The sequence below is a fragment of the Gasterosteus aculeatus genome, chromosome 9 (assembly GCF_964276395.1).
Source record: "Gasterosteus aculeatus chromosome 9, fGasAcu3.hap1.1, whole genome shotgun sequence".
Taxonomy (NCBI): Eukaryota; Metazoa; Chordata; class Actinopteri; order Perciformes; family Gasterosteidae; genus Gasterosteus; species Gasterosteus aculeatus.
The window spans coordinates 13,480,576-13,508,119 of record NC_135696.1 but is presented as its reverse complement, the minus strand read 5'-3'; the positions used below and the strand labels follow the sequence as shown (position 1 = coordinate 13,508,119).

The 27,544-nt window shown below is 42.3% G+C and overlaps 3 protein-coding genes across 7 annotated transcripts; 1 reads left to right on the top strand and 2 right to left on the bottom strand.

Annotated features, from left to right (window-relative positions):
• The first annotated feature begins 142 nt into the window (after positions 1 to 142).
• On the top strand, positions 143 to 27,206 carry scrn2 (secernin 2). Of its 5 annotated transcripts, XM_078108946.1 has the most exons (10): positions 145 to 353; positions 12,151 to 12,312; positions 17,411 to 17,490; positions 19,885 to 20,047; positions 20,528 to 20,709; positions 21,114 to 21,313; positions 21,740 to 21,955; positions 22,108 to 22,273; positions 24,841 to 25,021; positions 26,019 to 27,206. In XM_078108946.1, exons 2-10 carry the CDS (start codon positions 12,292 to 12,294, stop codon positions 26,169 to 26,171), a joined length of 1,362 nt encoding a protein of 453 aa, XP_077965072.1. In that variant the 5' UTR covers positions 145 to 353; positions 12,151 to 12,291; the 3' UTR covers positions 26,172 to 27,206. The 5 variants fall into 5 exon arrangements, with proteins under 5 accessions (XP_077965073.1, XP_077965072.1, XP_040043386.2 ...); XM_078108947.1 differs by lacking the exon at positions 17,411 to 17,490 and having other exon boundaries at positions 143 to 353; XM_040187452.2 differs by lacking the exons at positions 12,151 to 12,312; positions 17,411 to 17,490 and having other exon boundaries at positions 153 to 353.
• cwc25 (CWC25 spliceosome associated protein) lies at positions 775 to 4,307 on the bottom strand. Its single transcript, XM_040187473.2, has 9 exons — positions 4,126 to 4,307; positions 3,302 to 3,474; positions 2,978 to 3,214; positions 2,819 to 2,888; positions 2,514 to 2,668; positions 2,344 to 2,434; positions 2,047 to 2,249; positions 1,459 to 1,626; positions 775 to 1,313 (listed from the first exon to the last, which is right to left on the bottom strand). Exons 1-9 carry the CDS (start codon positions 4,141 to 4,143, stop codon positions 1,202 to 1,204), a joined length of 1,227 nt encoding a protein of 408 aa, XP_040043407.2. The 5' UTR covers positions 4,144 to 4,307; the 3' UTR covers positions 775 to 1,201.
• On the bottom strand, positions 4,706 to 12,313 carry sp6 (Sp6 transcription factor). Its single transcript, XM_040187480.2, has 2 exons — positions 11,986 to 12,313; positions 4,706 to 7,937 (listed from the first exon to the last, which is right to left on the bottom strand). Exon 2 carries the CDS (start codon positions 7,825 to 7,827, stop codon positions 6,910 to 6,912), a length of 918 nt encoding a protein of 305 aa, XP_040043414.1. The 5' UTR covers positions 7,828 to 7,937; positions 11,986 to 12,313; the 3' UTR covers positions 4,706 to 6,909.
• Positions 27,207 to 27,544: the final 338 nt, after the last annotated feature.

The following is a 27,544-nucleotide window of genomic DNA, read 5'->3' as shown; positions in this document are numbered from 1 at the left end:
CAACCGTATTTCTAGTGAATATTTCGGACAAAAATAACTGTCCATAATGTGCGTGTCGGTACACCGACCCAAAAAACTCAGTTGCAATGTAACGTTGTTGTCAGAAGTTGGCGCCAGAGACTCCGCATGGTGTTTATTTGGCACTAAAATGAGACGAAGAACAGTTTGCAAACCGGAAACAATACAGTTTCTTTTAAGTATTTCTAACTAACTCAATCTATATTCTAACCTATGTAATATCAAAAAATTAAGGAGTTCTCCAGATTTGATCCAATTGTGCAAGTTTAGTTGCTCGTGTCATTTTGTCCGGAGATATCGAGAAAAACGAGTGCGGAAACAGCTGATCCAGTAATGTGAGTAAATTATTTGTTGCGTCAGAGTTTACTAAAATAAATTGAGTTTGCACCCAATGATTGGTTAGTTCTACTAGTTGCATAATAACGAATGACAACAAAACAAAAAAAATATTTTACCAAGGGCTAGTAAACCGTAAACGACTAAATATAATGTATGCGGTAGAATAACTTGGCTAAATGTATTAGTACCAACTGTTGGGTGATGTTTGAGTCATAGAAGTCCTACAACTGAGGATTTTGTAACCGTTAGTTAAATTGTCCCTACACATCATCACATATAAGAGGTACTGTGCTATGGTATAAAATAGGACATTTATGTTGCTGGACCTGATATGTTCCAGCAATAAAGTGTTGTTGTTGACATTTAGCCACGTTTATGTTTGATGGTGGTTTTTCTTTTAGTATCTTAACGCCAAAGTGGGGAATATGTTTTTATTACATGTGCCACTCACATAAGTAACAAACATATTACAAAACCTGTAAAAACCGGTCACACTATCAAGTAAAAACTAAAACAATACAGTGTACAACGTTCTGATTACATGAACATTAAAAGGGGGTATTGGCCTTTTAAGAAAGTAACAGATGAGCCATGATAGCCATGAATATACATTCTGTTACCATAATGGAGAATACTTTTCAAAATAAAAGCATCCGTAGGTAGGCAGGAGCCTGTAGTTCCTTGTTTGAACTCCTGACAGATTCCCACCACAATCAAACCTCAATGCATTAATAAATGCACATCTGCTTCAATACATTGAAAAGACAGATAAAGGAGTGGGTGTCGCATTTGGTTGCCGAGCTTTTTCTATTGAGATCATCTGTATTATACATGTGTTGTGTCTTCATCTCTTCATGAAGTTGTCCAGTGAGGCTGCTGTCCTCTGAATGGAGTGGATGTTCCTCTTTACTCGGTCCTCTACAGTAGAGCTTGCAGCGCTGTCCAGTTTCATGTTACTGCGACAGGAAAAAAAGGAGATTTGTTACTGGAGCGAACGATTCAAGCAAGGCTTTATTTGAGTATAAAACACTAATAACAGTTGTAGTAGACATGCATGTCACAACCCTTGATTATCTGTGTCCTAGTTGCTCAGAAACTTACTGAATGAAGCCAGCATAGCGGTCATGCTTGACATTTAGTTCTCGCTGCTTTTCCTGCTCATCTTGCCTCTTGTATCGCTTCACATTATTCTCCCTGTCCTCGTCCCTCTGCTTGGCCTCGTCCATCATCTCCCGCCTCTTGCGCTCCAGCTCATCTGAAGAGAGCTTCCTATATCATACAGAAAATTACAGGAATCAATTCAATGTGGGTGGTAATTACGACAATGCTCTGAAAAACTGGTTTCTTCAACCAAACCATAGAGTAAGCATAATAAAATTAATACGCTCAGTAACTTGAGACATAAATGGTACAGCTACCAAACTGTTTTATGGCAAATTTACCCCCTTTTTTTAATATACCGAGTAGAATAACTCTGTCTTAGCCTGAATAAAATGTTGTGTTACTAAAAAAGTTTACGGTTAAAGAGATATATACTGTGGCAGCAGAAAATTGTGGATTTACATTTAAATACCAGAGAGAAACTCCAACACTGCATTTTATTGAGGAATGGTTGACTTATAAACATTATCAGCACGTGTTTGAATGCAGGCAGGTAATGAATCTTCATTTGACTAAGAGAAGTCTTACTTGGACACAGGGTGCCTCGATCTCTGGTAGCGCTCGCCTTTTTGGCTGGAGGCTCTCGATTCGACCTTCTTCACACCTCTGTCTGAAGACGAGTTGAAGTGACTTTCCTTGTTGTTTCTGTGCGGCGATTGAGAGCGGCTCCTCCCACGGCGCCCCGAGTGATTGGAGGGAGATGAGGCCTGGTGGTGTCTGCCAGCAGGCAGCTAAGAGGGAAGATATAAATTGTTAGGACTTATGGGTTCTGATCCAGAGCAAGAATGGAAGACATGGTGAAAAATTGCCTTGCTGCTTACTAACCAGTAGGCCATAGCCTGCATGGTGATGATGATGATGATGATGATGGGAACGATTTTTAGTATCGGCTGAAGAATCATCTCGGGAATGTGACCTAAAAACAGATAAAATCAGTGCAGTGGGCTTTGCTGATCAAGCGGACATCTATGGAAAATAGAAAACAATCCCCTTACCTGTATTTTTTCTCTTCTTCCTCCTCTTCTGAGCTGGAACTTAAACTCCTTCTCTTATGCTTCTTCTCCTTTCTTCTCTCTTTGTCCCCTTTCTTCTCTTTTTTGTCCTTCTTCCTTTTCTTTTTCTTCTCCTTCTGTTTGAGATTTTGGCGCAGCTGTAAGAGAAATAAGAAATTCTTCACAATCTCCCCCCTGACACTAAACAAATCTCAAACACAAATGCTGTTTGACAATAAAGTTAGTTTAAACTTTGCCAAAAGATACAATGAAAGAAAATACATGAAAAAGTCATTTTTTATTTTTACCATTTCTTTGATTTTCTTCATCTTCACTGGATTACTCAGCACCTCTCTCTTCTTTTCTTCTTCACGTTTCCTTCAGAAAACCAACAAAACATAAATAGTACAATTGCAACTTCAGGCATATTTCTAGAACAAATTACAAAAAATAAGGACTATACCAACCTGATTTCAAACAGTGGATCTTCTCTGATCTTGGCAGCCAGGTCGAGGTTTGAAGCAGGAGTTGTGGGGTTGAAAATGGACCCAGGCAGGAGGCCAGTCTCGGCAGATGGACCGCTCTCAGGCTCCTCATATTGGTCGGTGATCTGCTTGTCAATGGCACGGCCCAGAAGATACTCATCTCTGGAGACCTGACCAGCAGGGCCCTGGTACATCCAGTCCAGGCGGTCATCCTTCTTCCTTACACAATGAAATAAGATATTCTGACTTTGACATTACGTTTTTCTTCGACAACAAAATTACTTCCATAATAATATCAGAACTTACTTGATGGAACCGGCTTGCTGTGCAAATCTTGTTATTTCTTCTCGAGCGCGTTCATCTTTCAGCTCTTTCTGGAGCTCCTCGATTTTCTTGCATTCAGCGTCATGTTTCTGTTCAGCTTTCCAAACACGCTCAATATTTTTCATAGTCTGGGGATGCCAGCTTTTTTTCAAATTCTGCAAGAAGAAACGATTGTTGACATTTAGTAACTGAGTAGCATTGGGTACATGCAGGACATGCAGAAAGAAAACAATTATTCATGTACACACTGACTATAACAGACAAATATATACAATAAATAATGTACCAGACGAAATATCCTCTTCTGGTAAATTAGGCAAGGAAATATTTGATGGTGAAACTGAATATTCCAACGAAAATCATTGAATTCGTCAATTTGACAGTTAACTCTGAACGTGTGTCTAACGTTATATAGGATTGATACGTCTGTAACGAGTAACCTTAGTACGTTTTATTGGTGAGCAGACCCGTTCTCTCTTAAATTACCTGTCATTGTACCACCTTGTTAAAATACATCCATACGAATAGTGAACTGTTTTGGATGATCAGTCAGTTGACCTTAAGCTAACGCAAACTAGCCGTTACGCTATTAGTTAAGTTAGCTACCGCAACCGCTATTAAAATAATAGGACACGTCCGAAGTTAAAGTGAATATTGATAAACTGGAGCTAGTTACAGTAAGTAATACTTCATGTTGTAACAGACACAGGTAGAAAACAATAGGCTAGCGAACATGTAACGTTAAACGGGAGTTTGGTATCAATCGTCTCTGAACAGAAGGCGCCGGTTTTGGATGAGAAACTTACCAGATCGCCGCCCCCCATCTTGGAAACTTTGTGGTTTCAATTCAGCGATAAATTGAAAAAGACCAAACCGTCTATACCGAAACGGGTAGAACAACGAAGTTCAACGCAAGTGAGAAAATGGAGCCACGGACGCCTGAACGTTAAGTTGTTTGTTTCATATACTTCCGGTTTTGTATGATTCTATTTCCGGTTCCGGCTCTCTAAGTGGCTTCAGGCGCCCTATCGTTATGTCGTGACATTACAGCACCATCGCCAAGAATAAACCAAAACAATCAGCTATACGCCTCGCTTTGACTTTTTATTTGTGCGTGTTTCAAGGGTTGTTACGGCGTTAATTAGTGGCTCATACTCCTTTCAGGTTTCTAACGCCACATCTAATTGTGTGATATCTGATAAACATTTACAGGCTGTGAGAGACATCCCACGTGTTGCTACTACTTCTACTAATACTGATAATGATGATAATATTATTATAAATGCTAATAATAATAATAATAATAGTAATAATAGTGGGTCGGTGGTACTTAAGTACAAATTTGCACATCTTTGATCAAAATAAATATTCAACATGGACACAGAATATATATATTTCTTTTTTATTAAAAGGACAAAAATAGATTAAATACAAGTTATAACACCATGATACTTAACTTATTCAAAGTATTAGAACTTTTTTAAAAGTCAACTAAACATTCACTACATCAACAAATCCATAATAGAGTTGTCCATTTTATTCTACTGAACAAAATAAAATAAGACTATTATTATTAGAAATAATATAAATAGTCAAAACACAACAATTGACTAATGTCATGTGAAGCATAGTCTTCCATTTATTATCTCTTTTACATAAATACAGCAATTGTGAGCTTCCAATAATGCAAGCTCCCTAAATATATAGAAATCTCCGCCTAGTGTCTGTGATGGGTTACATACATCCTAATAGTATTTTAAACTGTAAAGCTGCCTACACTGCTTGCTAGAGAACTACTAATCACATATTATTGATTATGAAAGTTGACTATTTCAAACAAGTGATGCTTGCTCTGATGCTTGTGTTGTTAAACCTACATTTGATTCTATGCTAACACAGTAGTTCTCTGCATGCTAATTCAGAGATGTTTCAAAACATGTTTTGTTGAAGGAGTTATGTCATTGAACATGAAAGAACTGCTGACACACCAACGGCTCCTCATATAGTATGTTGATAGACAAGCCCCTCGCACGTTGTTTGCTGACGATTGGGGCTAAATGAGGTACACCTGGATACTATTGGTAGGATAACCTACTGCTTCAACCACCGCCGGAACCTCTTCAGGCATGAATTTAACAACAGCTCTTTTAAGATCTTCTGTTGCCTTAATCAAAGCCGATTTACTCTTTAGACATGTGATGACAACATAACTAACTGTATTTACAAAATTGATATCTCATCGCCGTGCAAAGATATGGCAAGGCTGAATTAAAAGGTAAAATTGGAGGCCTGAAAACCAAACTTTCTCAAATATCCTAAAATATCAAAAACACCGCTGAGTTGTGTGAGAGTAATTAGTGTAGTAATTAGGCGATTAGTTCACCTTTACATTATGTGACTGCAGAGGCGACTGTAGAAAATGTCCCAATCGAGTTTCATTGAGCTGCACCAGCAGCCTGTATTGACGGACCTGTGGAGTCGTGTTAGTAGCAGTAACAGATTCATTTGACCATGCAGCATTTTTGTCCATGTTCAGCAAAAATTATCACACAGCTCAGTTTACACTATTGTCATTATTGACGTGCCAAAAGTCAAGTGCATCACATTATTTCCTCAGCAGCTCTAACCACTTTTCATTTCTAGTTTACATTAGTTGTGATTTTGTGAGTTTCCTCTTTTCACATCTTCGTCACACTTAATTCATGTTCGTTTGCATAGTCGTGGTCCACCTGGTAACCTAGAACCAACGTCCACATCCTCCCACTGCGTGATTATTCTGATTAACATGTGATTGGCCATCGTACCTAAGGTGGCACCAGAACGAACACTTCTTTGTAGTGGATGGAATTACCATTTTTACATAGGATATTATCAACATTATGGCAAGTTGCCACAGCACAGTATTATGTCAGTTGTACAGTTGTGTTTTGTTTATGTAAACCAGAGCGTTAATTATTGCATACCAACATACACACACCGTTTTGTGGTACGCATTTCAACCTTCCAAATGGTTATTGACCTTTTTAAAATGATACAATTCTGTATTGTATTCCAGTGTCTGATCACACCTCGCAGAGTAGACTACACACACATAATTGGAGACAAAAACTAAGTATCACTGTCTCTTTTCTCCGTTCAAAGCTGGCCAAAGCTGGCATGCTGCCCTTAAAATTCTTATATTAAGCATGGAGTCAAACAACTCTCCAAAACTTCCATTGACACGTTTGATTAATTCCTTTGTAAACAAGTTAACAAGCCACCTTCTATTAAACTCATCCCACTCTCTTAGTTCAATGGTCTCTGTAGCTTGAGCAGCAATCCTTTAGCCACCTCCCATTTTAAACACAGTTGTATTAAAAAAAAGTTTAAATTTTTTTTTTTTCTGTGTGCAATAATGTTTGTAATGAGTATCACTGAGTTAGCCCAGTTTACAATTTACCGGACCACAGACGAACACTCTCTCTGTCCAGCTTTCATCAGAAAAAAGTTTGTCCTAACCTTTTTTGTATTCTCTATTCTATCTTAAAACTATGACAGCAAAACACAACAGACAAATAAAACTCTTATGAAGTTTGAAGAAATTAACCGGTCTACCCTGTCACACCTGAGACTGAGGGGTCTGTCTCACATTTCAGCTTCAGCAGAGGCTCCGTGGCATCTGACCCGGACACGTTTGAGGAGGATTGAGGAGTTTCAGGTGCATCAAAGCCCTTATCCATCCTCCCCTCTCCATTTAATCTCTCTTCCACGTGTCCCGGTGGTGACTCGTGTGTGCGCATGTGCTTGGCCAGGTGGTCGTTCCGCATAAACACTCTAGGACATAATGAGCAGCTAAACTTCTTAGCACCAGTGTGCGTCTGAAGGTGTCGCTGCAGTTCATCGGAGCGTGTGAATCTCTTGCCGCAGAAGAGCCAGTTGCAGACAAACGGACGGTCCCCGCTGTGCCATCGTAGGTGAGCTTTCAGATGGGAGGTCTTGGCGTACGCTTTGCCGCAACCAGGGATGTGGCAGTTGTGCATGTGCTTCCTCCTGCTGTCGTCGGTGCTCTGGCCCAGCTGCTCAGCGTGAACGCAGTTAGGGCAGCGACACGCTGCCTGGCCGGCTCCTCTGGCTGAGGAGCGGCGCTGCGGTTTGGGGCGGGCAGAAACAGTGTTCTCCTGTGGCTCCTCCATGGAGAACGGTTCTTGCTGCAGCATTTCAGGAGCCATTGGCTCCATCTTGAAGCCATCCTGGGGGTATAGATGAGATGAATGTGAGGCGTGAGCAAGTTGAGCAGGAGGTAGGGTGCACAGCTGTGGGTCAGATCCGTAGGGCCCTAAAGAGTGCTGCAACCCCATGGAGCTCCCTTGATTTACTGAAGGCAAGCTGACACCCTGCCCCGTCTGCAGGTCTATCCAGTTCCCTGATTGGACGTCCCTGTGGAGGTCCCACCAGGAGGGGATGTTCATGTCTTCTTGGCTGCCACTCGGTGGGGCTGTCCGTAACCAAGGCTCGTACGGGTGGGCCATGGGAGAAGCTCGTGCAGGTGCAAGACTGCCGATGAGGTTGGCTGTTCAAGATGTTTACTTTTTATCTGGGTAATGCTGAGGAGTTTAGCGCATGGTAGGATGGAAAAAACCTGCAGAAATAAAGAACAGACAAACTGTTACCTTCAGAAATGGTATCAACTCAGACCTTCTCACTCAGTTGCATTTTCTCAATGACTTCACGGAACCACGTGCAATGAATTTAAAGCCTTGAGGTCATTTTTCTCAAGTCTGAAAGGCTTTGAAATTGCTGAGCTTCTGCTGATCTAACGTTTCGGAACTTCAGAAGTGAGACTTTCAGGCCTAAAGCCTCCCTGTCTACAACGTTTAAACCCTGAGCACACCACCTTCATTGCCATGGATACTGCAGTTCTCACGCTGCATGGTCGAGGAGACAGAAGAGAGGGGGAGACAGACGTGTCCAGGCAGAAGCCTGCCACATGCATCCGTTGCCAGGTACTTCCCATGGAGGACAGTCAAAGACAAGCGCAAAGAAAACAACATCATTGGCCCTGTGCAGAAGCAAAGGCGGGGAGGGGGGGTAAATGCTGGAGAGATTGTGGGAGGGACGAGAGTGAAGGGGAGTGTTGACAGGCGAGCAGTTCGGTAAAAGAAGAAGTTCCAGGGAGGTATGGCTGCAGGCCAAAGTCTATTTGTACGTCTCTGAGGTTTGTGAAACCTGGCAGACAAGGGAACCTGTTTTTTATGAATCACACATAATTTACAACAACAGCCCTCCAGGCCAGTTACAAAAGGAGCCCCGTAAAAACGGCAGAATGCCTCTACACGGCCTGAGAATGGGAGACCAGCAATCACATTGCTTTATGCGTATGATTAGGGGCACACGCTCCAAAACAGGATCCCGTCCCCATCCTGGCTCTGATTTTTCCAAAGGTGTCACAAAGCTTGTTAAAGTTGGACCAGACTGTAGAAATCTATGACATGAAGCTACCAGCTTGCAAGACCGGTACTTGGCTCCAAACATGTTCTAGCCCCGAACAATGTTGTTGACTTCTACCACACCCACATCCTCGAACATCCACAATTATCTTTAGAGCAGGAAATAGTAGAGACAACTAAAGCTTTCGAGGTTGACGTCCGAGTCCCTTGTTATATCAACTATATCTACTATCATGTATAGCAAAGGTTCCCGAAAAAGGGGTGTGGCTCCAGTGGCGTACATACTGTCTGGTGTGTAGTTACGTTAGAGTGAGGAGGAGCATGCATGTGCTTCAACACACCGGTGGTGTCCCTTTGACAGACAGCGAAGGGTCCCCCTTGGTAGATCCCAATTTGTTGGGTCAATACAGCAAAACCAAGGGGTTTATACACAAAGGTTCGCACAAACCAACTCAGAGATGCTTGTAGATGCAATGAAATTGTAAAGCAATTAGTTTGGAATTCCCAAATGAAAGGCCTGATGTTAAAGGTCAAGCTGATTTATTTTTATGTCGGCCCGGAGCCAGAGCCGCTGCTCTCTAATCTTTTGGGAATGCGACTCAGACACTCGACGGAATGGCCCACTCTGCTCTTCGTGACATGACCGTAAACAAGCGACGACAGCAGCATCCTCCTCCGTTCTCCAAAGTGCTGGGAGCGCTACGAGCTCCTAAGGGAAACAGCTGGCACAAGGGGGGCCCCCAGGGGGACGGCAGCTTGGGTGGAGGAAGATGGTACTGAGCAATGACAGAGGCTTGGTCATAAAACCTGCCCGACCAAGATCCAGCACAGACCCCGGTTTACATGTCTGCTGTTGGAAAAAAGAGGGAGGAAACATCCGTCTTCATTTTTAAAATGAGAACACGAGTGCAGTCTTCCTTAGTTTTGACAAACCTTTGTTCTGATACGAGAGCCGAACGATTAGTGTTTTCCAACATAAGTTGCTTGCTTCAAACTCCTCACCTCTTTGTTTCAACTTTCGCATTATTACATTTTGACGTCAACTTTTATAAATAATTTACAGGCCCAATTTGCGCTGATTGTCTGTGGACACTCGGAACCAACCAGTCTGGGTCGAATGGCATTTACAAGTACGTAGTTTGTTCCTGCTTAAGGCCGGCGCATGCTTCTGCGTCTGCGTCTTTACGCACCGTTGCGTCAACGCACTCGTTTTAATTCATGGTTCTAAAAGTCTTGCGTGTGTTGCAGAGCAATTCACCAGTTGAATTCACCAATTCAACTGGTTTCTTATCATAGACTTTATTGCCCCGTGCATCGCCACTGCTGCTTTTCATGGCGGACACATTTGTCCCGTATTTTAAATATTCTTCTTTTTTATAATGGCGGTATTGTGCTATGAAAACGGAAATGTGGGACTCCGTAAAGGATGTAGTTTGCAGACATTTCACAGCCTTGTGCGCTGCAGGAGGCTTGCACATGCACGCAAGGGGCTCTTGCGTCTGCGTGTCCTTGCGTCGCTCTGAAAACCCAGAAGCATAAACTAGGCTTTAGAGGACAAAATGGATGGAGAAGATGGAAGCCCCCTTTTCAACCGGGGTCAGGTAAGCTGTCAGACGAAAGTACAACAATGAACTTCAAAAACGTTTCTGCTAGATCCAAAGCTCTCTGACCTTTGCTCAGGGACCTTTGTTTGTGAGCACCTCAAAAACATACTCAAGCAGACGCAAACAAGCGGTGTGTTGCCCAAAGTACGACCTCCCACAGGTAACAAATCTGGTGGGAGCAATAATGAGGTACAACATTGATTCCATACTGAAATGTATGAATTAAAATGTCAGTTGCACCGCTGAGAGAGATACAGAGCTGCAGAGGCAAAGGCTGATCTCTGCTTCTCTGAACTAACTGCAAGATAAAGTGCAGACTAGAGAGGTTTTTACGGATGACCTCTTTATGTCACCTCTGATTTAAGGGTCTGTGAGACACTTCTTCATTCATAAGCAGTGTTCACTGCAGTTAATGTGAAAATTGTTTGATTTACAAATCTTAAACCTGTTGTACAATCAAATGACATTACGAAATGTGAGTCAGCAAGTTCAGCTTTGATTACTATCCAGGTTATCAAGATTGATATGTGGTGCAAAGATACTAACAACATTAATTTGAGGTCTGTCTTTACACTTCAAATTGTACTATATGAACATGTAATAAAGTACCTTTTTTTCTAATAATTATTGTTTATTTTCTGAATTACAATAATTCAAAACCCACATTGAGTTTATTAAAAGTGCATTGTTTTTCAATTAAACTTCCCAACAGCATAAGTTCCACCTCAACCAATAATAATGATCCACAAATATGATAATGTGGAACACGGCCATTCTGCATATTAGTATTTTTGCAAATAGGACAATTTGATATCTTTACTTGTCTTTTACTTTGTGGCATTACTACTTTTTGGTTTAGGTAAATTATTTGAGTATTTATTTCTCAAATGCACATATATCTTTCTATTCTATCTCTTACATTTGTAGACATCTTATATTTCATTTATCTATACCAGATTGGTGTAAAAGACATAAGCTTTGAGACCCAAGCATGTTGTGCCTCCTTTTTCCTCCAAATATTCCATCTCTCTGCCATCAAATAAGGGCATGTGTTAAAATATTTTATTACTAAAATATAACGCTTGCTAATCAAAGAGAATGAATTAAAACTCCAATCAGAAGGCCCATATTGAAGTACCACACTAATTGGATGGATATTATCAAAACCTGTCACGTATACTTTGTATACGCACGGTTTGTGCTAAATAATCTTAATTCAAATGTTCCTTTTATTGCATGTATTATATATTTGTCTTTTATTGATACATCTCACAGGCTCCCTGCAGAATCATTCCTATGAAAACCTTAAAGCAGTTCTTCACGGGGAAATAAGGAGCAATAAATAAACAAACAAATCTTAATGAATAAATCTTAATTAATGTGTATATATAGGTAGCAGCTCCTATGGCCTCTGTACTAAATGTTCTTTTTATTCCATATGTACATAAAGTTTTTCTTTTTGTCTGCATTTAATAGGACATTACTTTCATGTTCTCATACAATAATGTATAATGGCAGTTTAATAAATTACTCAATGTTAGACAGTTCATTGATAATCAATTTTAGAATATTAAACATAACGCTAACGCTGAATGTAGGTCGCAGTAATTGCAAAGGAAAAAAAATCCCGATTTACCTGTTTGTCCTTGGAGCAACTGCTACTATCTTTTTGGGAATAAATGCACTTCGGAATAAGGAACTTTTATCTCAGCTCAGCTCTGCTGCTTCCTCCTTCCGTCGAGAAACATGCGCAGAAAAATAATATCCTCATCATATATTCATCTGGTTTTCTTCATTGCAGACGGTCCAACTGAGGTAACATCTGCGTTTTGGCGCACAGGTAAGCAGCGCTCTGAGTACTGACGAACTCTTCGATAGGCTGCGCGTCTTGAGTGCGTCTAGGCTCCGCCCCCCCGCCGCCGCGCCGTCTCCGCCTCTGCAGATGCGCCTTCTGAGACTGGAGGTGAGCAAACGGCTCGTTGGGACTCTGTTCAAAGTATAACGTTAAGAAACAGTTTTCCGAAGTTTGTCTTGTTACCCGTTGTACGCTTCTATTGTATATATTTAAAGGATGATATGATTATTTATGATAATATTCTAGTTATTGTAGGGTTTTTTTTCCAACACATGTATTTGTCAGCTGTCTTAACGTAATCTTCAGTTTGAGATTTCACAGACAAAACATATTGTCTTATTTCATCTCATAAAATATTTTAACGTTAACATGTAAAATTCAAGGAATTTAACAAATAACAAGAATACGCACAAAAAGAGATGAATTGGATTTATGTATTTGTTAAAATCTAAAAAGCACATGAGGTCGTTCAAATTAATTCCACTTTGACAATCTGCAACATCAGTCTAGAACTTAATGCATAATGATGACAATAATATATTCATAACTGATTTCATTCTACATAAGTGATTACTTGTGAAACTTCTAACTGTCTAAAATATATTTAGTTGCTAATACCTTTGCTGAAATATAACTGTTGCAAAACTATTTTCTTTAGTTTAGTATTGCTGCTTTTGATTAAGTAAAAGACCAGAGTTCTCCGTCAACAATTCAAAAATAAAAACATGAAAAGAACAGTTATTTTAGTTATCAAAATGTACATTTAGGTTCATATCAAAGTAACGTGATCGGTTTTGTAACTTCTTAGCATTAGAATTCTACACATTTTGAAAAACAGTTTCATAAAGTCTAAGCTCAAAACTTTTGGGTAGGGGGGGTCAAATTACAACTTCTGTTTTTGCTGTTTGCTGGTCCCCAGGAGGTTGGGGTCCGGTAAATTGGAGCACTCAAAATTTATTCTACTTAATGTATTCATGTATTAATGTATTCTACTTTATTTTTGCAGCACTTTTATTTAAAAAAAACATTAAATACAAAACACAAACCAAAATAGATGTGGAACCTAGTACTGTCTGACTGGACCCTGTCGTACTTACACTAGTGTATTAAATCTAGACGAACCCTCACACACTGTGACGCGTTGACGCAGGAACCTGGTCGGTAAAGCGACTGCAGCCTGTGAATCAGATATCGTTGAGACCAGGAAATCCTTTGATTGCGGACACTCCTGAGAGGTGGTTTGGCTCGAGCCAAAACACAGGCGCAATACGCAAATCTTCAGATCTTACTTTGCAGAAAACCGTGCACCGATTCTACTTATTAAGGTCCTGAACAACAAAAAAAACTGCATATGTTAGTACCAACTGTCTTCAGCATCACAATCGAAAGGCCCACTAAAGACTTGTTCTAAGGGCCAAATCTTGACTTTGTCAGAGTTCAATTGATTGCAATGGCATTGAATGTGCATTACACATTTGAGAGTTTTTAAGATCATCTTCCTTTGAGGGCTCTTTTTTAATTTTGTCTCCTCACTGAGTTAATTCCTTTCCTGTCACAACATGTTGGTGGTGCAGCTTCAAATCGACAGACAAACACAGACCACAGACAGGCCGGCGGGAAGTGACTTCCTACCCTCTCTTCTGCTCTTTAGCCGAAGCCACTGAGTTTAGACTGATTACCCGTCGGTCATATAATGGAAACGCAGCGCGATCAGCAAATATAGACAAAGTCTTGATTCAGCACGCGCCTTGGCAGATTTATACATCACACAAGTGTCATCGCACTAATTAGGAAATGTTCTAGGAGTGCATTTCTTGGCCAGCGAGAACAAGACCACAAATTAGAATTTAGCACATCAAAGAGCATTCTGATATAATTGCAAGAACGGACAGAAATATTGAAACATTGCTAATTTCTCACTGACACATATAAAAAAAAACTTCAGAATCAAATGTGGAAAATGTCTCTTATACATCTAATATACCTTTTTATCTACTTCCTGCTTTATCTACGGATCATCTCTCCAAAAGAAAGACCACACACCCTGTTTAAATGCTGTTTACAGACATCTTTAAATATATTTCCCCATGAATACAATGCAGCACAATCAGAAAGCGACTGCCTGAAATAAAATTACAGTGCAAATTCAAGAAGGGGCTTACAAATTCTCCTAATGATTTAGATGTGTTTAGATAGCTTGTTTGACAGGTTTTTTTTGTATCATTTACTGCTTGCATATTTTTTCTGTCGTTTGCTCTGTAGATGAAATTGTCTGTAGTTCTTTAAAAACCTTCAAGGAAGCTCGTCCTCCTGTCATCAATCCAGCAAAAGCCTTGCCGTGTCAAAGCGGTGAAACGGCATCTATTTATATAACTGCAGCACATTTGACCTTTGACGTGTTGTTTTCAGATCACACCTTTCCACCAACGGTTGTCACTTATCACCGGTAGAAAGCACGCACAATGTACTTATCAATTAATACAAATGCTTGGCACACATAAAGCAGATCCAGATGCTGGATGTAGTCCAGAGTATTACAGGGCGTGTGCCACAGCTTGAACTTTGAAAGCGTCATGAATAGTGGAATTCTTTTCCAAGAATTCGGAATTGTTTTTTTAGTAGCTTCACCTCAAGCGAAAATACTCATTTTGTTTTTCTTGCTGGTTTCATTTTGTGATTTGTACTCCAGGATTACAATGTTTAGCAGCACCAGATGGAAAATATTCTAAATTGGGATTATTTTATCTTTTATGGTGTGAATTTGTGTGCGTGTACAATCCAGCTGTTCAGTCGAGGTACCCTCTCTTTGCACGACGACGGCGTCCTGGCGCCGTGAAGCCTTCGAAAAATGAATGTGCTTCAAAGTGCAGTTTTCATTGTCCTATTGTGTGTACGGTCCTTCGGGAGCAGAATGGTGAAAACTGTTTTAACCACAGACGATATTGCGACCACTTCCTACCCCGCCTACTCGTGGGCCCTCTTGCACGGACCACACCCATCTTCGAACATTGTTGAGCTCGGCTACAGACATGTAGTTCCTTTAAAAATGAACACGTAGTTCAGTGACTGCATCCTGCACATTTATGAGGCTGTCCCAGTCAGAAACTAGATGCATATACTAGATATGGAACAGTGCTCAAAACCTTTTCTGTGGTCATTTTCTATTTTCTAATGATGCACACTGTTCGACAGGTAAAAACAATACCAGCTGGGTGATGGAAACTAGTCAAAATGTAGTCAAATTCACCTACATGTCATAAGTTTTTTGTTTATTTATTATCGTTGGCCGGAGCCATTCAGTTGACAAAGTCTATATAGAGCGTTGTATCAATCTTTCGGGAAGAAAGAACATAAATTACTTTCCGAAGAATGTAAAGCTGAAGTCCAAAGATGATAGAAAGCCAATAAACTAATAGTTTTTATTACTGGAATTTAAAAAAATGGCCCATGTCCTTCACAGCCTGAGCATACCTTAACATTGTATATTGTAATTTTTAATTACAGTGATTAGTCGGGACATCAGTCTGTATTCACAAGCTCACGGTTTGTGTGTGATTTGTATTTCTGTGTGTACAACTTGGGTCTTTTCTTAAAGAACAGCTGTTTTGTATACAAGATTCTCCCAATATAAAGTTGGTTCTGATTCACCGGCCTTTGGCTGGCTTGACTCCTCTCTAGTCCCACGGGAACCGCACCGCTGTCCCAGACAAATCCTCCTGCCAACACGCCAGCCTCCAGAGAGCTAGGCCGGCTAAAGCCTCACTTCCCTTCCAGAGGCGGAAAAATCTAAACAAAGTAAACAGTGAGCACCTAGTAGTCAACTTCCTTATCCTTGTTAATTATTCAAAATCCCGGAGGAAAGACCTGCCCACAGTCGTCTTCTGACTGAGTCACTTTTTTTTTTCTCATACATGCACTCACTCACTCACCACAACGCCTCCCCCCCTTCTCCTCCTGCCTACCCTTTAAACTTCAAACCCAGTCATTTCTGCAAGCTGCGCTTTGATTGTACCAAACACCTGTATTTTTCAAGGAGAGACTTCCTTGCGATCCCCCGCCTCCCATCTTTGATTGTTAAACAGCAGTGGCGCCGTCATTACTGTCTGTGCGACTGATGCCGCCCAGCTTCCCCTCCCATCTTCCACCTCTGCCTTTCAACCGGAACTTTAATTGCTCAGAGAAAATGTGGATGCTTTATTTTATCTAATTTTCAAAAAGCCTTTTTTGTGTGTGCGTGTGTGTGTGTGTGTGTGTGTGTGTGTGTGTGTGTGTGAAGGGTTGTAAAACTTGAAATGCGCCTTGCTGGATTAACTGGATGAACTGGAGCCGATTACAGATTTCCTACCAGCTATGAACAGAGAACTCAAACCTGAATGTTCTTTTCAAACGCAGAACTTAAAGTTGGTAGTAGCCAGATGGACACAAATGTCCCTACATTTTCTTTTCTAGATCACCAGTAATCCTTCAGGAAGACAGACAGACACCTACAAACACACACACCTTTGCTGCAGTAATACCATGCTTTATTAGACGGCCTCTCCTGCCATCCTGTCTCCCCCCTCAGATTAATATCCTCTGGGCTTCTCACCAGCTGTTTCCGTCCCATAACACCCACTCATCTTCCTCCAGCCGGCCCTCCGCTTCACATGGCAGGGTTTACAAACTGGGCCACAATGCCTGCGTGGCTCTAGGAGAGTTATTTGGCTTAGCACAGTGTGTGTGTGTGTGTGCGTGTTTGTGTGTGTGTCGATATGTGAGTTCACTAAACGGCATGAAGTCCACGCAACTCAAAACAGCCACTTAAAGAAGGACAAACACAGACAGTCTTAATTTGAAGCGTTATCCGGATTTGTTGTCTCAATTTCTTTCTCTGCTATTGGTGCAGTCACTTCTCCACACTGGAGCTGGGGTTCAAAATATAAATTATTACAAAAAAGTAAAGGAATCCAATCTTGGTTTTACTTGATTTAATCTCCATTTCCATCAGTTGATCACACAATTTATCACATCAACCTGATTTTATTTGTTGCTTCCCCCCACTAGCAGGTTGTAGTTCAACTGTGTCTGTGCTTGCAGCTGTATTGAAGCGTGTGTGTGTGTGTGTGTGTGTGTGTGTGTGTGCAAGGTCTCGTTTGGGTGTGTCTGCGTTTGGCTCAGGTGGGTGTTTACTTCTCATGGTGTTTTTACTGTTTGTGTGCGAGGGCAGACAGGATGTGCGGTGCTTGTCAGCATGCTGGAGGAGATGAAAGGCTGGAGAGGGTGTGGAAGAAGCCGGGTGCCTTTCAGGTAACAGGTTGTCTGTACAGAAACCTCTCAAGTATTCAGTCGTGTTGCCTTCAGCATTCCCGCTGGGCTGCGAGAGAGCGCCACTCACCACCGAGCTGCTTCAAAAACTAACTCAACACCTCCTAAGAAATTTGGCCATAACTGAATGCCAGTAAGGCCCAGGTGCTCGATGTCAAAACACAAACATACGTCAAACATTTTAAATCGGCTTGGATGGCGCTCCCTGTTCCCTATGCGCTCAGGTGTGCGTGTGAGCTGTTATTACTCTACTGCCATAAAACTGATTGCACCGCCATAAGATCCACCGTGAGTCAGTTTTAGGAATGAGGACAACTGACGTGCATATTGATGAGCAATAACTACTGACACGACAGCCGTCTGATTTGGACGTCACTGCAATGCAGGTTAGTTATTTTCTCAACTCTTGTGAGCACCGGGGAAGTTATTAGTTTGACTTCATGTTGTCTGAAACATTTTTAACATTAACCACCAACAGTCGTTGCTGTGATCCAAGTCATCACAAAACACATTGTTCATTCACACTGAAAGTGAAAGAAATTCTATGTGTGCTCATAACATTTCCCTATAATACCCTTCATTATTCAGTCGGATTTGGCTTATTTGGGTTTGGAAAGAAGTTTTGCCCTACTCAGTCTGTACTGATGATGCATCTATTCAATGGATTTAATGTTTAAGCAGACACAACAGCAGCTAGTTATGGATAGCGTTTAAGAGCTGTTCACTTTAAGAGTATTCAGGAATTGTGGGCCACTTGGAGGCAACTCGACTAAGCTACCCATTTACACTACATCTAGAAGAGCAACATTATCCTTGTGTTGTGTTTCTATCACCTGTGCAATATTCATTCACCTCCTGTATAGCTCTGCTTTGGTCTCCACCAACTACTGCAACGTAATCTCCAAAACCTGTTCGTAAAAATGTATACGAAATTCGTAACAATACATACGAACTGGCGGTGGTTAAACACGCCCCTTGAGTGAACAACATGGCGGACCATGTCGGATTCTTGAGTGAACGTCTCTCCGCCATGTTGGGTTTTTTGAGGGGGTTAGGGTTAGTATTCTATTCTTACAAGTTAACATTGATTTCTCGTTAAAAATGCAATCATAACACGTTTATTTTACATCGTTAGACTTTGCAATGTGTGTTTACGGGGTGCAGGTCTCCATTCACTTTGAATAGGGTGACGTCATCAGTTGCAGTCCGTATTTATTTCGTATGTATCACTACGAATTTGTATGTTCAAGATTTTCGTATACATTTTTACGAACAGGTTTTGATTACTGAGAGAAAAGGTAGCACATTAGCAGTCAAATCCTCCCCTGTATTTACTTAAATACATGAACTTGTGCTGTGATATGAAAGGGCCAATATTTTTAAGTATTTGTATTCTTATTTTATTTCGACAAATGTGGTGAAACGATTATAAAAATGAAGCCGAAGATAAAAAGATTGAGAGTAAATGGGTTTGTGATGCGGCGGAAGCAGCGACTCCCGACGAGGAGCCACATCACGATTGCAGGAGTCGTTCCCAGGTCGTGGACACGGTGAGCCGCGTGCTTGCGGCCAGACGAGACGAGACCTTTAAGTACACACCTTTTGGATCGCTCGGTCACGTGACCCGGCATCTCCAACCTGCCCTCCTCCTCTCAGCCCGGTCGCCCGCTCTCACCGGCGAATACAAACACACACAAAACAGAAGAAGGTAAACGTAAATCTGTAGCGGCGTTCGCAGATTAGATTTTAGTTCCCAGACTAGCAAACCCTGAACTTCACGGTTGTACTTAACCCCTCCCCCCAAGACTAAAAAATGACCCAAAAAAAATGGCGGAACCACACGAAGCAACGATTAAGGCGTGTCGCTGCGCCGACAGTGACCGTCGGTGTGGGCGCGCGCTTGCGGCCCTTATTATCGGATGGATCCGCCACCCGCGCACTTTTTCCGGGGCTTTTTTTTATTTCCAGGTTGTACGCGGTTCAATTGTCCCGAGCGCGCGCGACGAGTGGCCCCCGGTACACCGACGCTGCGGTCGGATTTGTGAAGATTACAGTCAATAAAGTGCTGCCTCCTAATCCCTGTGTGAACGGGACGCGCGCTGCACCGGCGGAATCTCGATTTTTCCGCCGAAAGCCGGGCGGGGAGTACAGGGAGACTCTTCCTCTTGACTCCACACACACACACACACACACACACGCACATTATGGTCAACAGGGTGTAGTCTCACTCGGGCTGAATGTCAAACGCGTGGTCAGACTCTCATGACCAGTTCGGCAGTCCGAGCAGGGTGCGTATTTTAAACGCGACCACTTTAAACGCCTCCTCAAAACACGACTGTTGTTATTCATTTTTGTTCTGTTTCTTTGTAACTGCAGGATGGCAGAGGTCCCCGTGTCGTGTGATTGTTTCGTGTCCTTGCCGCCTGGCTCCCGCGATGACCACGTTATTTTCGGCAAGAACGCAGACCGTCCCCGGGACGAGGTGCAAGAAGTGGCCCACTACCCCGGAGCGTCTCACCCTGCAGGCGCCACGCTGGAGGTGAAGCGGTCCTGCCCTCCACGCGTCCCAAACCGGCCCCATGAGTCATTCAAAGAAATACGCATATTAACAGACGTGCAGCACACGCACACGGCCCGGTGTATTGGTGAAAATGCATTAAAAACAAATCCTCAATCATATATTTGCCCACAATATGTTAATATTCCAAATGAACCTGTGTGAACATGGTAAAATATTATACAGAGGACTCACGTAGAAACACGTGTTTACCATTTGTGTTATACTGTTAGTATAATAAACACTGACTGATCGACCTGATCACTGATCAGATCAGTATGATTTGGTTCATTTATGTGACAAGAGGAAGGGATTTTGACCATTGCATTTTACTTATGTGAAAGTTTGTCACAGACACGTGTTTCAGCTTTACATACCGCATAAAGTACATATTTCAGTGAAGTAGTTTGTGCAATGCAAAGGGACCTTAATTTGAACCACAGCATTCTTCTTATTCTGCAGTGCACATACATCCAGATCCCTCAGGTGGAGCGGACCCGCGCCGTCGTCCTCAGCAAACCTGCCTGGATGTGGGGCGCTGAAATGGGAGCTAATGACCAGGGGGTCTGCATTGGCAATGAGGCGATCTGGACCAGGGAGCCTGTCTGCCCCGGAGATGCTCTGCTTGGCATGGACCTTGTCAGGTCAGCACAGAAAACCTTTTGATTCTGTATTGCTTAAAAAAAGATAATGTTAATGTTACCAATAAATAATTAAAATCTCCAGACTGGAATCAGCTATTCACTGCATCCTAATTAAATACAGTTTAAACCTATTAGGGTTTGATCGGAGTGTAGGTTGTCATTTTATAATATGTGTAGTAAATGCTGTTGAAAACAGTAGCACTTATGTATTCATCTGTGCGTGTGAAAATAGCAGTGTAGTATGTGTAAGCATTGCCTACAGGCTTAACTGGTCTACAGAGTTGGTTAAGAACTTAAGAAAGATACATGCCTAAATATCAAAGCATAGCATTTCTAACTACATTACTAAAGCCTGTGGTGAACGTTGTTGTTTTAAGTAATCTTGCATGACTCGTCATCACCAGGCTGGGGTTGGAGCGTGGCGACAGTGCCTGGTCGGCACTGACAGTGATCACTAGTCTCCTGGAGCAGCATGGCCAGGGGGGGCAGTGCAAGGAGGACCCCGTGGCCTTCAGCTACCACAACACCTTCCTCCTGGTGGACCGCAACGAGGCCTGGGTCCTGGAAACCGCTGGACGTCTGTGGGTGGCCCAAAAAGTGACAGGTAAGCACGGATGGTTAAAAAGTCCAGAGTCCCGATACCCTCAAATATGTATTAATCCAAGGCTGAAAATAGTAAAACAAGTAAAGGCACCATTTAGTTGCCTTGGTATAAGTTGCATTGCCCATCACACTTACAAAATTACTGATCAGGCTGTGGACGTAGACCAAACACAAATTAAACTAAACAAATTCAATTTTTCCAGATGGAGTCACGGATCACTAAAATTTGTTACGTATCTAGTAGTTCAGATTCTTCAGAACGGACCTCCATTGTGGACCAACCGGCAGACCGCCACTTCTATTCCTACAAACACTAGCATAGCTAAAAGCGTTTTCAGGAAAAAGAATTATGCATTGAGTTCTCGGATTGCAAAACAAATTGCACTACTTCCTTCTTCACCTGCCAACGGCCACTCTCTCTTCCCAGAGGGAGTGAAGAACATCTCCAACCAGCTGACCATCGGGGCGGAGGTCACCGCAGAGCACCCAGAGCTGCGGCGTGCGGCCCAGGCTCAGGGCTGGTGGGACGGCGAGAGTGAGTTCAACTTCTCACGGGTGTTCAGTCCCGAGAACCCGCCTGCCAGGATGGAGCTGGCAAAACAGCGCTACAAGGGAGGCACAGAGCTACTCAAGCAACACGACGGTGAGGGTGGTCGAGTCCTACATTTCCAAAAATGCTTGTGGACACCCTCCTTTACAGCATTACTGTCCATGTAGCATTCAGTCATAGACAGCAGTCATTTGAACATGATAGTTACTGTTTTTTCGTCTCTCCGGCATTTTCTCTGGTCTCAGGCTCAGTGACGGCAGCTGTGATGATGTCTATTCTGAGGGACAAGCCCAGCGGTATCTGCATGGATTCTGGAGGATTCTGCACCACAGGCAGCATGGTATCTGTGCTGCCCAGAGACCCCAGCCTGCCCTGCATCCACTTCTTCACCGCCACCCCAGACCCCTCCCGGTACGTCCCTGAATAGACTATCAACAGCTGTTAAGACCGTAATAAACCATGAGTATCACAACATGAAATTACAATTAGTGTACCGCATTTTCCGCACTATACGGCACACCGGGTTATAACGCGCACCTTCAATCAATGACCTATTTTATCATTTTATCATTTTTCATATATAGGGCGCACCAGATTATAAGGCGCATAAGATACTGCAGTCAAAAGTTTTGATGTCGGGGCGGGTGGATGGGGGGGAGGTGGAGACGGTGCTTTTCGGTGTCCGATCGATGCTGCGAGGTGCGTCCGCTCCCGCCGCCCCCCTCGCCATCCACATGTAGCCGAGTGGTTCGGGTGCGCCTATACTTCGTGTCGATAACAAAAGAAACAACCCGGAGCTCCAGTTCTGCGCCGAACCGGCCGCAACTTTAATTTTATCACCCTTTTCACCACACCCCCAGTTGAACACCACCTCAACTTCCTCTCCTTCCATCTCCCCCTTCACAACAGAAGCCCCCACACCGGAACACCTGTGCAACAACAACTTACACACGCCTTAAATCTTCGGCTGCTCTCCGGCCACGCCGCCTGCCAAGAGCCCCTTTTAGAATAACTTATTTTCCCCGTTGGTTTGGTGCTTTCAGGGTCCGATCGATGCTGTGAGGTTCATAGCACAATACCGCCATTATTAAAAGGAAGAATGTTTACAAGAAAACAGATCAGATTGAAGAACTTTTGTCGGTAGAAATGCGTAAATATGACCGCTTATACAAACCGTCATTGGCGGACTATAAGGACGCGCGGACGGCTTCCCGATTCACGGAAGGAGATCTCCGCAAACGGCGGTTTGCCGGTCGAGGGGAACAAAGTTGTGGAGGAAAATACGGGACAAATGTGTCCGCGATGAAAAGCAGCAGTGGCGATGCACGGGGCAATAAAGTCTATGATAAATAAACAAACAAACCAACGACTTCCACACACAAAGACGTGACTCTCTAGGTCGTCTTTCACAAAAACACGTTACTCCACCTGTTGTTCTGGCGGTGATTTGCTCTGCAACACACGCAAGACTTTAGAACCATGAATTGAAACGAGTGCGTCATCGCAACGACGCAGACACAGAAGCAGAAACATGCGCCAGCCTTTAGAATAGCTTATTTTCCCCGTTAAGATGGTTCAGCTACTGTAAAGAAAAGGGCACCGTCTCTCGCTCTTTAATCTCATGAAGTGCTCGGCGAGAACAACAGCTTGGTTTCTCCGACGCGCCCTGAAACAAGCTCCATATCTCACGCGCTTGAGCGCCGCTCAGCATCTCGCCGTCGTAGACCGAGCTTTGGCATGTTTGGCCGAGCGCCTTGAGCGCCGTGTACAACCAGTATGGATCAACTGATAACCAATTGATCCATATGTAAAGTCGTTTTTTTTATAAAATTAAAGGCTTTTAAGTGCGCCTTATAGTGCAGAAAAAGCGTTCTGTGTGTTGTTCTTTTTAACAGAGAGGGGGATATATAAACAACACATTATTTAAGCCTTTTACTGATGAATCACTACAGGCAAGGACTGCAAGTTCCACTGCACAATCCAAACGTCTTACGCTTTAGTTGACACATTCCATAGTCTACAGGCATAATTATTTTCGCTGCAAGCAATTAGCAAGTATGTCACACCTTAAACACGCCTTGACCGAGTAAAGTTTAGAAAACAAAATAAAAAAACTAAAGAGAATTACAAATCTTTACACCAATGGCAAAATCCATTCATCTTTAGCCGCTATTGGCTCACAAAAATGATTTTTATATCAATTGGATTTCTAATATCGTGATTTGTTCAGATTCAATGTTAAAAACAACACCACCGACTAAAAACTTGAAACACACTTCAACCAAACAGGAAAAATTAACATTACACAGTCAACACAATTAAACATGAAACACAGAAAATACCTTTAGGCCGTGTTCACACTTTTTTAAAAAGCAGATGCATTTTTAAAATAGCGCCCCGCCCAATTTTCTCCACTTTTTAGTAGAGGTGATATCAGGTGCCTTTCTGACAGTTGACCAATCAGGACGAGGAGGGTAAGTACGCATGCACCTTCCCTAGTTACCTACCACCTCAATTACCGGTTCCCTCAAAATAGACCAAGAAGGAAACCTAGCGTCGCCTGGGCGGAGCTCCTGAAACAGGTTGCGGAATGCGAGCTGCAGCAACTCCCTATGAGGAGGATTTCATGCAGCCATAAACGGCTGTTCACAGATTCCTCAAACTAAAGCTAAAGCAAGTGATTGCATTTCATTCGCCATAATAGCTAGCTAACAATAAGTAGTCGATAACCAATGGATGATGATGTATCGCTAGAAAGATTCCCGTTATTGATGTTGCAGAATTCCCACGCTCAAAAATGTTTTTCTAATTAAAAAAAGACAGGTCAAGTGTGAACACGGCCTTAAGCCCACACATGTGTCCCTGCTTTCTACCCTCCATTCTTTCCCTCCTCCTTTTTAGCCTTTTCTGCGTTCTGTCTTGACTTTGTGTTGATGGGAGTTTCCGTCTCTTTTTCTCCTTCCTGTCCCTACTCTTAGGTCTATATTCAAGCCTTTTATCTTCTCGGACTTTTCTACCCCGGTGCTGAGGGTGGTCTCCCCACAGTTTGGCCCAGACGACCCCGTCAGGAAGCAGCCTCGCTTTCAGAGCAAGGTGGACCGAAGACATGACCTGTACAAGGCCCACCAGGAGGCGGTCAGCACCATGGAGAACAACCCGGTGGGGACTGATGGACGACCTGGGTCAATGATTGTGATGTGCACATTCTGGCAGAGTTGGAAGCTCTTATTCATTTTTTAAAATACATCCAAAGCAGAATGGATTTTATTGTTTTTCAGTTATTGGTGATAAATTACAGCCAACTTAGACTCACTGAGCAGAGTAAAACAAACCAGGGCCTTGCAAGTTAGTGCACAGAAGACACATGGCAAGAGTAGCAGGCTAAAAATGAGCACAGTACAAGGACACGTTCAAAGCCAAAAAGCAGGGTTTTAATCACGACTACCTCACGGGAAGGATTAGCACTTCAAAACAAAGTGACATTTTCCTTCTAAGCCGTTTAGCCAACGTGATGCGTTTTAAACAGCGTGTAATAATTTTATTATTTTACGATTTCGTCTGGCTGTGGACATTTGTATTAATGTATTAAGGTGCATGGATTTTTATATTTTATAGATAGCAGTTAAATGGATAGATTTATTTTTCCCGTGATTAAATTGGATGGTAGATTACCAGCTGCAAAACAGTTTACTCTGGCAATTGGTATATAGTACATTTTCATGTACATACTGATGTGTTTCATCATCAGTATGTAGTATGGAATTGGAACGCAACTGTTACCTGCTGTTTTGGTGAGCAACAAGAGTTTGTACACACCAAGATTAGCCTGTAGAGTAAATGGAGGTGTGTGATAGCTGACAGATAACTACTGTCATTTGGTCTGCATCTCCCACCACTAACGCCTGGTTGAGTTTAGCTCCAGACTTTCAAAAGACTGAAACTGAATTCTGGATTCTCACAAATGTACATGTTGTTACTATGTAACATTATATGTACTTGTTGTTGGACTTGGCCGTAGTTTAGGCGTCAGGTCAATGACTCTGTTGCTTGTTTCTGTTAAAACATACAAAATGCAAAATGTATTGCTTTTGTTTGACCTCTCTCTCTCTCTCTCTCTCTCTCTCTCTCTCTCTCTCTCTCTCTCTCGGTTTGCCAGGACGAGGGTTCATCTGTCTTTGGGATTCTGAGGGAACTGGAGTCGCAGTGTCTGAGCGAGATCTCAGCCATGCTGAGTGGAGAGATACCAGGAGAAGAACTGGGGGACTTGTTTTTTGATACCGTGGACACAGAAATAAAGTTCTACCAGTGAGGGGGTGGGAGGCTTAGGGAGCCGTTTGGGGTTGTGGGTTGTTCATGAACGTGTTCCTGCTGTTGAAGGAAAACTTTCGACTGCCACTTGGGAGCAGAGAAGCTCCAACCCTGAAGACACAATAACTGTAATATAGTGATAAATACCCATCGATAGATAGAATCACTTTCAGTAACACTATGGATTAAGGAACACATTGGGTTAGGTTATAAACCAGTAAATAATTGTAGGAAGAGTTGAGTCAATCATTTCTATGTGTTGTGTTAACTAATGTAGGGTCGTGCATAACTTAAGAAAACACATTATAACATCTGTGTCAAACACAATTGGATGATGATTTTTTAGATTACGGAAGTCTGCCTTTGTATGTGGAAAAAGAACAGACTTTGCTGATACACTGTGTTTAAAAATATTATTTCCCCCTAACTGAATATGAGACAATTCAAATTAATCTCAATGAACTTGACTGCTGAAACCTGTCCAGCATGCTGCGGCATTGTAACAGTGATCGTGCTGGTTTTTCTTCATCAATACTGTGACAATTTTCGTAGTGTAAAGCACCTAAAACCAACATAAGAGAGAAACAACCTTTTGTGACTGTGTTCCCAGCATATCTCATTAGGTGCTTAACCTGTGTGCTGTGTTTAACGTTTTTCTATGGCGCCCTCAGGTGGATATCTCTTAAGCTGGTCGAGCTGTGTTTGTCCTCTGATTGGGCTCTGCCTCACTGAATTAACACACGTCTATCATTAACACACACTAAGTCTCTAAACCGCACTGATTGGAGCGAATGTATCGTCTCTATCACCCGGGGAGCAATGAGTGCACTTTTATTAGTGAGTATAATGATGTAGACTACACAAGCGCCTATGTAGAGCTATGTGAAGTTGCACAAATGGAGTGAGGAATTTGTTTAACAATTAGTTTGTTGTTGCAATTGAATGGGGGGTAATTTGTGGCTCCCTGTAGGGAATGATCCAATAAAGAATGTGCATAGTCTGTTCTGTGAGGGCTGTGAGCTTCCTAGCCACTGTATTTGTGCAGCTGTTTGCATCATTAATGATTGGTACTACTGCTATTTATTTTCATCATCACTGCACCTTACTTACTAAAAGTGGAGTATGGATTATTTTGTGGATTTATGTCACTATTCACTGATTATTCACTCTTACTTTCATTTGTTGAATTGTTTATAACTACAACTTGGTGACTTCCTATTGTGACGTTTCAAAGTGACTTACCGATACATACCGTACATACCGATAAACCGTTACACACTTATAAATTACTATATAACATTGTGCAGCTGTTTAAATTGTGGAAATGAACCCCCTTCTTGAACCACAAGCGGTGAAAATCCCCAAAGAAAAAAA

Excerpts from the sequence above, each read along its gene's own strand:
- cwc25 (XM_040187473.2), bottom strand. Across the intron at positions 3,215-3,301 it reads CAGCAAGCCGGTTCCATCAA|GAAGAAGGATGACCGCCTGG; the intron begins GTAAGTTCTGAT and ends TCATTGTGTAAG. Across the intron at positions 2,435-2,513 it reads GAAGAAGAGAAAAAATACAG|GTCACATTCCCGAGATGATT; the intron begins GTAAGGGGATTG and ends ATCTGTTTTTAG.
- sp6 (XM_040187480.2), bottom strand. The coding sequence starts at position 7,827 with ATGGCCCACCCGTACGAGCCTTGGTTACGGACAGCCCCACCGAGTGGC.
- scrn2 (XM_078108946.1), top strand. The coding sequence starts at position 12,292 with ATGCGCCTTCTGAGACTGGAG. Across the intron at positions 20,048-20,527 it reads CTGCAGGCGCCACGCTGGAG|TGCACATACATCCAGATCCC; the intron begins GTGAAGCGGTCC and ends CTTATTCTGCAG. Across the intron at positions 21,956-22,107 it reads GCTACTCAAGCAACACGACG|GCTCAGTGACGGCAGCTGTG; the intron begins GTGAGGGTGGTC and ends CTCTGGTCTCAG.